The sequence below is a fragment of the Rasamsonia byssochlamydoides genome, assembly GCF_041956645.1.
Source record: "Rasamsonia byssochlamydoides strain NRRL 3658 unplaced genomic scaffold VTN77scaffold_6, whole genome shotgun sequence".
NCBI classification, from domain to species: domain Eukaryota; kingdom Fungi; phylum Ascomycota; class Eurotiomycetes; order Eurotiales; family Trichocomaceae; genus Rasamsonia; species Rasamsonia byssochlamydoides.
In genome coordinates, this window is record NW_027192389.1 from 470,941 (window position 1) to 481,985 (window position 11,045).

General features: G+C 50.1%; 5 protein-coding genes across 5 annotated transcripts; 3 read left to right on the forward strand and 2 right to left on the reverse strand.

Annotated features, from left to right (window-relative positions):
• Window positions 1–618: 618 nt before the first annotated feature.
• On the forward strand, window positions 619–2,406 carry VTN77DRAFT_7441 (uncharacterized protein; the record flags this gene model as incomplete). The annotated part of the gene is made up of 8 exons (XM_069423830.1): window positions 619–702; window positions 768–839; window positions 896–1,018; window positions 1,097–1,249; window positions 1,332–1,540; window positions 1,607–1,706; window positions 1,781–2,063; window positions 2,123–2,406. 8 exons carry the CDS (start codon window positions 619–621, stop codon window positions 2,404–2,406), a joined length of 1,308 nt encoding a protein of 435 aa, XP_069281246.1.
• Window positions 2,407–3,062: 656 nt separating this feature from the next.
• Window positions 3,063–3,971, reverse strand: VTN77DRAFT_7442 (uncharacterized protein; the record flags this gene model as incomplete). Its single annotated transcript, XM_069423831.1, has 1 exon — window positions 3,063–3,971. The coding sequence occupies one exon, from the start codon at window positions 3,969–3,971 to the stop codon at window positions 3,063–3,065; it is 909 nt and encodes a 302-aa protein (XP_069281247.1).
• Window positions 3,972–4,606: 635 nt separating this feature from the next.
• Window positions 4,607–5,282, forward strand: VTN77DRAFT_7443 (uncharacterized protein; the record flags this gene model as incomplete). The annotated part of the gene is made up of 2 exons (XM_069423832.1): window positions 4,607–4,822; window positions 5,196–5,282. 2 exons carry the CDS (start codon window positions 4,607–4,609, stop codon window positions 5,280–5,282), a joined length of 303 nt encoding a protein of 100 aa, XP_069281248.1.
• A 1,276-nt stretch (window positions 5,283–6,558) lies between these two features.
• VTN77DRAFT_7444 (uncharacterized protein) lies at window positions 6,559–8,053 on the reverse strand (the record flags this gene model as incomplete). The annotated part of the gene is made up of 3 exons (XM_069423833.1): window positions 6,559–7,536; window positions 7,586–7,766; window positions 7,815–8,053. The coding sequence occupies 3 exons, from the start codon at window positions 8,051–8,053 to the stop codon at window positions 6,559–6,561; spliced, it is 1,398 nt and encodes a 465-aa protein (XP_069281249.1).
• A 399-nt stretch (window positions 8,054–8,452) lies between these two features.
• Window positions 8,453–9,756, forward strand: VTN77DRAFT_7445 (uncharacterized protein; the record flags this gene model as incomplete). The annotated part of the gene is made up of 4 exons (XM_069423834.1): window positions 8,453–8,638; window positions 8,690–9,527; window positions 9,585–9,687; window positions 9,741–9,756. The coding sequence occupies 4 exons, from the start codon at window positions 8,453–8,455 to the stop codon at window positions 9,754–9,756; spliced, it is 1,143 nt and encodes a 380-aa protein (XP_069281250.1).
• Window positions 9,757–11,045: the final 1,289 nt, after the last annotated feature.

The following is an 11,045-nucleotide window of genomic DNA, read 5'->3' on the forward strand; positions in this document are numbered from 1 at the left end:
CTGCAAGGCTAGGCTTCATCAGCCTGATTACAAGATATCTAACGACCCTTACCTCATGTTGGATCCTACCAATCAAGTATCTGTGAGTAATCAAATCCATAAGAATATAATCTCTAGCAGTATCACACATAAACATGTGATCCTTATATAATCAGACATTTTAATACACTATGGAGGTAATAAATATAAAATACAAAATACAAAAGGAAAACCCTTAATATCAAGTAACATATCTGGGGGCTTTGTTGGTGGATAGGTACTGAATATAAGGTAGAATAATAAGACAAAAGAGGTTAAAAAAGCATTCTAATAAGAAATTAGAAAAGGAAAGAGCTTGATCTAAATGAGGTCGAGCTTATTTGAACGTGGGATGGCAGTACTATTGGGCTGAACAGCCGCCGACCTGCAGCTGCAATGCACTCAGGTTCTGACATCGTTTTCGTCCAGGAGGGATTGCTGTTCACCCCTCCAACGCTCGCCTTATGCGCCAGACGGCGTTGACTTTAAAAAGGAAATCCTGGGTGAATATAGGATGCTGCCATTTGAATGTCTAACTGCTAGTCCATTTCACTGATTCCAGTCTACAACTCCATCCTTACAGCTGCAATTGCCAGAATCATGGCGCTGGAAAGTTCAGACCTCCCGAGTCAAATTCTTTTTTGGTGCGTGGTAGTGTTTCTCCTTTCGATCGAGCTCTATTACGTACGTAAAGGATGCGAGTTAACCTCCTCATTCGGGACCTTCGCTAATGCGGCCGGTCGACTCAGATGCTTCCAAAGTCACTGTCGAACCGGATCCAGGAGTTCTTCGCCAATATCAGTTCAGTCATCCACGACTATGTACGTTTCCTGCGCTGCCCCGGGAAGCCATGTCCCGTCTATCTGACCCCTTTCAGCGGTCGGGGAGATACTACAAGCCATGGAAGTCCTCCAGGCGGATTGTGGTAGTGTCCAGCAAGAAGCATATCATAGAGCTGAGTGAGGCACCGGTCCTATCGCAGCGTGCCATCTACGCCGATGTCTGTTCGCCTCGTCCCGGATGAGCTTCATCGTTCTGACTCGTCTGGATGTTTGGCTTCGAGCACACGATGAACAAGCTCGATCACCATGACCACAAGGTGGCACGATCGCGTCTCTATGGACGCCTGCTTCAGGTCAACAGACCTACCAATCTGGCAAAGCTCTATCCCTATCTCCAGCAGAGACTGGTGCAGTCTCTGGAGAAAGAAATTGAAGAATTCCCATTGATGGTATGCTGGTGCGCCTCTGTGACCATGTCAACTGGCTTTCTCACGCCGCTTTCTAGGCTCCGTTTCCGTTCCCATCGCGCAGACCGTCAGGAGGCTCGCTTCGAGAATGAACAGTCTCATCTTCTTTGCTGAACGCCTGTGTTCGTCATCTCTTCCCCGCCCGCTGCTTGGGCATCAGGTTGCTGACCGCCAGCAGCTGCGGATCCCGTATTTGCGGAGCGCTTCTCCGCTATCCCGCCGATATGGTCAAGTGCATGGCCGCTTTCCAAGTGACCCTGTCGTTCCTGTCACGTATGAACCCTTTTAAATATGTGTATCAAAAGCAGCATCGGCCACGGAAATGACTAACGGTGACAGGATGGTGCATTCTCTCCTCACCAATCGCGGACGGGCCATGCATCTGATTCAGAACCGGCTGATCAACGTTGTGGGCGTCAACCGACAGAACTGGAACGAGGTGCCGGACATCAAAAAGTGCGGACCTGCACAATTTGAAGGCGATGTAGGACTATGCTGACGAGTCTGTTACAGCTGACCATCATTCACAACATGTCGGAAATGGCCGAGGGCAACGACTACTGGACCCCCGAAGTCCTCTCCCAGGCATTGCTCGGCATCTGGTTCGCCGCATCGCACCAGCCGTGGATGAATCTGGACTCCATCGTGCTGGAGCTGTGTGCGCGCCCAGAATGGCAATCCATCCTGCGCAACGAGATTGGAGATGACGGTGCGCAAGACTACGAGCGTCTAGAGAAGCTTCCTCTCCTGGACAGCTTCATCAAGGAGACGATCAGGATGAACCCCTTGGACACACGTACGTTTTCGGGCCGGAAGTCCCTGGTGTGCTGTCTGAGATCTCTAACATCTCCACAGTCGCGATCCGCAGAAAGTCCCTGGCCGACTTTACCTTCTCGGACGGGTCCGTCCACGTCCCCGCCGGCTGGATGGCTTGCGTCTCCTCGTACGACCTGATGCATGACGAGCAGACCTATCCGAACCCGGAAGAATTCGATGGCTGGCGCTTCGTGACAGCACAGTCCAGCGCCCGCGGTACTAAGCTGACCGAGGTGTCTGAGAAATCCCTGGTCTGGGGCTACGGCTCTCTGGCATGGTACTCTGCGACAGCCCTGGCCGTTTTCATGCGTTATTGGTCATGAAGATGATGCTCGCTCATTTGGTGTCCTCGTTTGATCTGCGCTTCGCCGATGAGAAAGGCAGGCGGAAATGGTCCTGGGAGACGTTCACGATGCCGTATGAGTCAACTCTGGTGGTGCTTACCAAGCGAAAACTCTGATCGAGGAAAGATTTAAGGTGGACAAAGAGCACCCTGTTTCATGTTTTGTCTAGTATATTGTTTTGTGCCCATTTGGGCTTCTGTCGAATTTGAGCGAATTACATATCCTATTGAAATCTGATATCTGACCTAGTTCAATCAAGAATTTCAAACACTACTTATTCCCTTCAAATTATCGCTACCACGGCGTGGGCGAAATACGCAAACCCTACGTCGCAATTGAGCTTTATATTGTGGAATCAGTCAATTCTTCGTGCGCCTGGAAGTAAGGGTTTTGCCAGTTCCTACAGCTTAACAAGCTGTTTGGAACAATATAATAGACAAGTCCTTTCTAGGGTGGAATTGACCACTGAATGCTAAATGAACTGACTACACCCACGGTTGATATAACTAAGAGCAGAATACAATCTGGCAGAGCAATGATTTGACTTCTTGGGTATGGTTCCTTCCAGGAAACAACCTTACAAAGTGAACCTCACTGCGCTACTTGCGCATGGCATTCCCTCTCGCCAGCAGTAATCATCTGGTCGGGAATTCGAGTCGTCGGTGCAGTCGAGACACGATCTCGATATAATCCTTCTCGTTCTCAGCGGTCAAAATACCATGACGGATGAAGAAGTCCAGCATAATGCAATTCGGTTTGAACTCCCTATTCGCCAACGCTTGCTTGATCTCGTCCACGGTCCACAGATGAAACTCTTCCACCTCGTCGTCGTTCTGTCTGCATACGACGTCTGGTGGGAGCGGCAGGTCGTAGACGTAATGGCATTCGGGTTGCAGGAGGTTGGTCTCGCCTCCTGCGCGCTCGCCACGCACGTAAAAGTTGGATATCATGCCGACCGCTCTCGCGTGCTTGCGGACGAGATCCGGCGGCAGTGCAGCCTCCTCTTCGCACTCCCGGACCAGCGTCTCCAAGGGCGTCTCGCCCGATGCAATGCCTCCTTCGGCCGTGCTGTCCAACATGCCTCCGTACGTCTGCTTCGTGATGCCGAAGAGGGGGCTCGCACATCGCTCGATGGTGAGAAGCACTTCCTTGTTCGGTCCGTAGACCGGAAAGGCCTCGTGCCGCCATCTCTTCAGTACCTCGAAGCGCCCCTTCTCTCGCATGGCCAGGAGGGTCTGTTCCATAACGGTGCTGCGCTCGTCGGCATTGCCGCCACCCGTGAGGACGACAGTGCGCGTTGCATCGTTCACATCCCAATGTGGAAGACCTCGCAAGACGTCCAGAGCCGGGGGAAGGATGAATCCAAGGGTAGCAGGCACGTTGGCGACGCCAAAATGGTACACGTCTTGGTCGTCATTGTGGTAAGGGAAGGCGTCGGCCTCATTGACAAGATCAAGGTTGGAAGCCATAGGGAGGAGAGGCAGATTGTCTTCGGATTCTAGTTCTGAATGGCTTTGCAAAAAAGCCAGATGCAGCATGGCCATACGCCGTCACGTTGATTCGCGTTGATGAACTATCGTAGCCTAGCATTTAGTCTGTTGCACAACCTTGTTGTATTAGATTAGTAAACGGCACTCAGGCCAGACTGGGAAGCTGCGCCTCGTGTACGTTAGTAATGGCGAATGCCTTGCAGGGATTCAGGGCTTTAATTATGAATCGCGGCAATCTGGATTGTCTGTCGTGAGTCCGAACAGCCACCCCTTGAAGAGTTTTAAAGGCTAATTTATGACAGTCGCTCGGGCTGAACATGATTCTTGGTGGAAAGAGGCTCTCATAGTAAGCACCAAAAAGTGGCAATTTCCGTTTATGGCGCATTGCAGCACGTCGATGAGGGGGGTTTCTAGGATCTAGGATACTTGTCCTCGACACACATGCAAGGCCCCCTTTCTTTTTGGGGACGAACAAGATATCGGCCGGGTTGTATCCCTTGGAAGGCTGAATCTAGTCGTTCTTGAGCGCGGACAGCCTTCTCATCCGATTAGAGTCAGCGTTCTAGCAGTTGGTGGTACATATAAGAACCTGAGAGGCTGCTATCAGAGAACCTTGGAAGGCAGCGAACAATTCTATTCTACTGACATTTGGCCTACCGCAAGCAGAATCATACCACTTACGTCTCAAAATGGCTGATGATTTGACCATTGAAGGTGAACAACAGATTTTCCTTTGGAATCAGACAGCTCCGGAGAGTGTGGACGTCTGTACGCATGAGTTGATCAGAGCACGGTCTCTGAGTCGGCCACACTCTCCAGCCGTATGCGCATGGGACGGCAACCTGACCTACGCCGAACTTGAAGAGCTCTCATCACGGCTTGCTCATCACTTAGCCACTATCGGAGTAGGTCCAGGAGTTCTAATGCCCTTGCTCTTCTCAAGATCCAAATGAACAATCGTTGCTATGGTAGCCGTCCTCAAGGCTGGTGACGTATTAGTTAAATAGCTTTAATCTCAATTAAATCATATATTTCAAGCAACTTTAGTAATTACCTCTGTAGTGATCAGTAGTTAAAATCAAAAGGCTTGGATAATCTTAGCTCTAAAGAGTGGATACAAGACTATTTCTAGATAGCTAACTAGTTAAGTATAATAACTGATTACCTTACTATAACCTATGTTAATGGATATTTAACAGTAAACAAAAGGTGGTCTTTCTTGACATTTTGACATTCGTGAAATCTCCTTCGTCGCCGAAGAGTCGCTGACCGCGGCAGACGGCAGATCGAGCGTCGACAGCAGCCGAGAGGCACACTAGCAGATTCAAAACGGCACCCAAGCAACGCAACATCGGGCCTGTTTGAACGAAAAAAGGCGAAGAAGAAAAGGTAATGGCAGACAAGAATGAGGATGGCTCGAACTTATTGTTACTATTGTGAAATATAGTGGTCATAGCTGTGTTCTATCTTTGTATAATTCAGGCATATCTATAAGCATATCTAAATGATAATCAGAGGATAATTATCTGGTGCCTAGTTTCAACTTTCTGTAGAATTCCATGTTGCTTAGCAGAACTTAGATGTGGTTAACTAAGCGAGGTACGCTAAGTATCTTCGTGATAGATCATTGATCTATACCAAAACATGAGGCAAGCGAATGATAGTGAGAAAGCAGGAAAGATAGGGGGAAAAAAAAGCGGAATCAAAACAGGAAGACCTAAGAACTAAGAGAATCTTAGGATAAAAAGATAGATCTTGCTGATCCCATGAAAGACTCCATCTATATGCTTCATTCCATCTCCTTATTTCCTCTTTCTGAGTTTGTTATGTGACCAAGTTTGTTCCAAGTTGCAGAAGGGCTGGAGTATTCTCTGATTCAGTGAGGGGACCTCCTGCAGAAGTGTCTGGAATCCAGGGCTTCCTATTAGTTGTTTAATGTTTTGTACTGTGTAGTTTGTCATCATCTGCTGGATATTGTTTAATGTCGTGGGATTGCCATAGAATGTGAAATACAGCAACTAAATAATGTCTCCGATATATTCATTAAAGAGAGCAAAGTTCGCAAGTGTATGAAGCATCTTGTAAACTGAAAGGAGATATAATAACTCCTATTTGTACTTGTCTATAAAGTGATGGATATGAGCATGGGTAAGAAGGATTTGGGTATAGTCCTTGGAAGCATCCTTGTTGTATTGTGGCTGGAAAACAGGGATCTGATCTATGCGCACCATGAGGGTGTCTGACGCTCTCTGAACTGATGAGGAATCATAGAAAATATTATTCTGCAGAGCAAATCCATGAGTCTCATTTTCTTTATGCCTAGTTCCTAGCAGCGTGTCCTAGTCAACATAGCAACCTGGAGTTGAGATCAGTTGAGGAACTGAATAATCCCCCCTGTAGGCATACTCGCAGCACCGAGCGAATAACACACACGCTGGAATTAGGTGCATTCGATGACAGACTGACTTATGCAGGTCCTTAGAGTCCTTGTTCCGTCATGCAAGTCAATGATACTTTGTGGATGGTTTGATACGAGTTTTGCGCATGCAACAACCTGAAGTCTAGACGCTCTGTATGTACTCTATCTACCTACCTATCTATCTATTTCATCACATGTTATACATGTTATACAAGTTATATGTTATACAGTTAGAAATCCCCGATTGTCGGCAGGAAAAACCAACAGCGCCATTCGATGCCGCACAAACAGCGCGAACAACCCACACGCCGTCTGCAACAACACCATATGCACCGCCAGCCGGTTCTCCTTCATCGGCCCCATCCAGAGGAGCCACAGGTTCAGCAGCGTCAGGTTCGTCGACTCGACAATCTCGCCCTTCTCATTAGTCTTCAGCCCCACTAGTCGCAGCCGGTGCAACACTTTCAATGCCGCCGACACGACTGGCGGCGGAGGTACCGCCCACTCCGTCACCGAGTTCTCCAACAGCCCCGTCGAGGCATTGAACTTGGGCAGCCGGTGTCGGGGACAAGGGATGATATGAAACAGTTGTGGGCACGAGTATAGAAAGTTGAACATCTGCGGGATGAACAGCAGCAACAGCGTCTTGCTGAAATGCCCTAAGATCCCCACGACGGCAAACACCATGCCCGCAAAGTAGCAGTATGTGTCCCCAACAAACACCTTGGACGGATACCAATTGTGGCAGAGCAGCGCAAGAGACACCCCGATAAAGGGAAGGAGGAAGTACATCGAGAATAGATGCGAGTCCATCGCGGGATGCGGGTATGGCGTGAACGGCGACAGGTACAGCGCATCGTTCACGAGCAGCAGGCATGCAATGACCAGGGACTGCGAGACTTCAACCCCGTTAATCCCAGCCAGCATGTTGATGCTGTTCGGGCAGAAAATGGCCACCGCTGCCATGTACACGTAGTACAACCACCCGAGGTCCACGATCTGGCCCAAGTACCGCTGTAACGGGACCGGAACCACTACATGCGTCACGCCAAAGTCCACAAAGTAGACCATCAGCATAGGAAACGCTCCAAACGCAGGGATCAGGACTTTATGCCGCCATCGGATGTCAAGCAGGTCGTCTCCAATTCCCAGGATCACAATCGCCTGCAGTGACAGAAGCCCGGAGAGGTAGGATGCCAGCTAGCAACGTAAGCTCGAAAATTCCAACAAACACAAATGACGTGCATACCTTGTTATGGGGAAACCGGTGGAGATATCGACCCGTCTCGACCTGCTGCACTTGCAGCACGACGTCCCGGTTTCCTCCTCCAGACGTGGCAGCCACAATATCCTTGTAGAATGGGAACGGAATAAACGCAATCAGCAGGAGGAGATACACCACCGCGCAGACAGCGCCCATCGTCTCCGGTCTAGCAGCCATTAGCCTCATTTCACACATCTAGCTCGGATGACCGTACAGTTCCGGCCTCCTCGGTTTGGCCAGATCCTTCCCTTTTAAACCCGCCTTGATGAATGTTGGTCCCAGCCACCGGATCAGGCTGTAGGTCGCCGCAAACGCGATTCCGCTAAAAGAAATGGAAACAATGAGAGGCTCTCCATCCCCGTGAAAGGTATTGGCGATGATGGCGAGCGAGGCGGCGACCAGCCCCAGGAGACTCCAGGTCTCCGTCCGAGACAGCGCAGCAGAGGGACTCATCTTGATAAATACGTCGCCGGCATGTCTTTTTCCAGACCGCTATGTGTTCCGCATGGAATCTTGGTCTTTGGCAGGAGGGCAAGTGGGCAATGTGGCATCATCTGTAACACGAATAATATTGCCGTCCGAAACACACCGCCTTCCAGGCGGTGGCACCCGCAGTCTCTCGTGGCCAATGAGGGCCCCCGCAATGAGCTGCAGCGGCGCTTTCCCGATGCGTCACGCGCTTTCACATGCAGCTTCATGTAGCTAAGGAATACGTCCCTGGTCCTCCATGCATGCCCTTGTCCCACCCGATTCTCGATTCTTCTTATTCAGGTTCACCGCTGGTCGAGGGTCTGCAGTAGAACTGAACTGAGAGTTGTTTCCAATCTCTCGGGTCGACCAGCTCCCGTTGACATGGGTCCTGGATTCGCTGAGTTCGACGCCGGCCATCGTGATCTGGTCACAGTCACCAGGTTCAATTTCTATGGCGACCGCATTGTGACGGCCTCCTCGGACCATCGCCTCAAAGTCTGGGATCAGAAGGATGGCAAGTGGCAGTTGACAGATACGTGGCGCGCCCACGATGCAGAGATTCGCGATGTAAGCTCACTGCAAACTCGTGAACAAGCAGATGACTGATTTCTGGAGCAGGCTACATGGAATGGGCCCTTTACAGGCCAACATATAGGCAGTGTCGGGGAAGACATGAAATTTAAACTCTGGCAAGAAGATGTCACGCAACCACCTAACTCAGGCCGCCGCTTCAGGGCCATCTTCCGCCTGGCGGCTCCCCAACGGGTCCCTTTTGTGTCGCTGGACTTTCGCAACGTTGACTTGGACACCTGGCTGGCCCTGATCACCCGCGATGGCTATCTCATGGTGATGGAACCCGTCAGCGCCGACAATCTGACGGACTGGCAAGCCTTGGACCAATTCCGGGTCTGCCCGGCTCCGGAGCGAGGTGAAGAGACCAGCTTTCGCGTTCAGTTTCACCATGATCCCGTCGACATCACCCACTCTTTGATGCCGGAATGGGATCGCAAGAGTTTGTCCCTCGTGGTGGCCGCCATGGACACGGTCAAGGTGTACCGCACCGATGCGAGCCGTCGTTTCTACCATGCCATTGAATTAAGCGGGCATGGAGGCCTGGTCCGTGACATCTCCTGGGCCAATGGCTCGGTGCGGGGATTCGATGTCATCGCCAGCGGTTGCAAGGACGGTTTCGTTCGGATCTTTGAAGTCTACACGTCTGTCTCCGGTTCCGGCACGAATCAACAGGGCAGCCGCAATGAGAAAACTTCGGCCGACTCTCCGTCCATTCGGGCCACCACACAGTCAGGAATCGGCTCGGCTCTTGCCAGTCGCGCTCCTGTATCAGGATCCCATCGACAAGCCGGTGGAGATACGAAATTCAAGCACTCGTTCCGAGAGGTTGCCTGCATCGACAGCGGGCACCTGGACGTGTGGGAAGTAGAATTCTCCCCTGCCGGTAGGTACCCAGCGGAGAGAATAAATTCACCCCATATGCTAACAGGTAACAAAATAGGGGACTGCTTGATATCGTCAGGAGACGACGGAGTCGTTCGCTTCTGGAAGAAGTCAATATCCGGGGAATGGCTCGAGTTTGCAGAGACAGATCTGACTGACGAGTATGTTTCCCTCTGCCACTGTATTTTTGGCCATCGACTAATAATTTTATCAGGCCCAATGGTGCTTAAGCGTACGATCTGGCGGATCCTGTACTGTACTATATTGGTCCGGAATGGAGCTTGGGGTTTCTTGGGGAACGGAGCATGACGAATGATTTCTATAGATTGTCATATATCCTGTACTTCGGAACGGCATGATGATACCCCTGTTTACTTTATTATTTATTATTCAATGATGATGCATTCTCAAGCTAAGATATTACAAAAATTCCGTAGCCAAGAGAAGAAAGCTCAAGGTCTGCTAAAATCTTGACTGTAGCTCACAGATTGGTATTCTTTTTCAAGCAGAGTGAATCTGGTACTGTTGATGCCCGATGTGACTTTCCTAGCAAGTCGAGTGTCCCGTATTACTCCAATAGGGAGATGGACGGTGAGTTTTTATTGATCCCAGCGTTCCCTTTGGCTGGAAGAGTCCGAGTTGTTGGAGTTTATTGTCACACACGTCATTCAAACCATTCTTTGCTGGCCTGCTAATGCAAGACAAATACTAGCTTGTTGCCGCTCCAGTGGAAGCAGAGCGAGGAATACTATGAGCTGGCCGGTGCTTTGGGAGAGCCCGCTAATACTAGTTGCCTCCTGTGCCGTGGTTCAAACGACGGAACTCCCGTTGACAGAACTGGAGTGGCAAAAAACGTGCAAAGACCTAACTCTATTGTTCCCCAGTAAATATCCGTGCTCTCCTTTGGTCTTAGTATTATTATTATACGCTGCTTGTTTTGCCCATGGCGCCTCTCCAGTTCGATTTTCCAGCCTCCGCTCTTTCCCTCTCATGTGTTCCGTGGGTGTCTGCTGACCCGTTTCCACGACTACAGTTCAAAAAGCGCCTCGCCTGCCATGTGTTGTGTGGACTTCCTTTTTCCCCATTCCGGTGCCCATTATTCGATACCTAACCTTGGGTCATCTTCCAGTTCCTTCCATTCATTACTACTGCTCAATTCCCCTCTACAACTCCGATTGTTATTATTTAACTGCCAACAGAGTCAGACCGTGCCATCACTCGTGTCCTTCTTATCTTGCCTGACGGAAATGTGCGTCGGTGCCATAGTAGAGTGATGGTTTTTCTCGTTTACCATTCTTGTTTCCTGCATGCATTACTCCCACAGAACGTGCAATTGTTCGCAGGTTGCTTTTCCCACCCAATCTAGTGGCTCCCCCAATTGTGGTTGAGGAAGCCACAGACAGTGCCCTGCCTGCAGGACCTGTTGGGTCTGTTGTACAGTACTGACTGCTTAGGTATTACTGTACCAGGCAGCCGAAGAGGGGATCTCGTCTGCCTCGATCCAACAGCACTCTTTCTC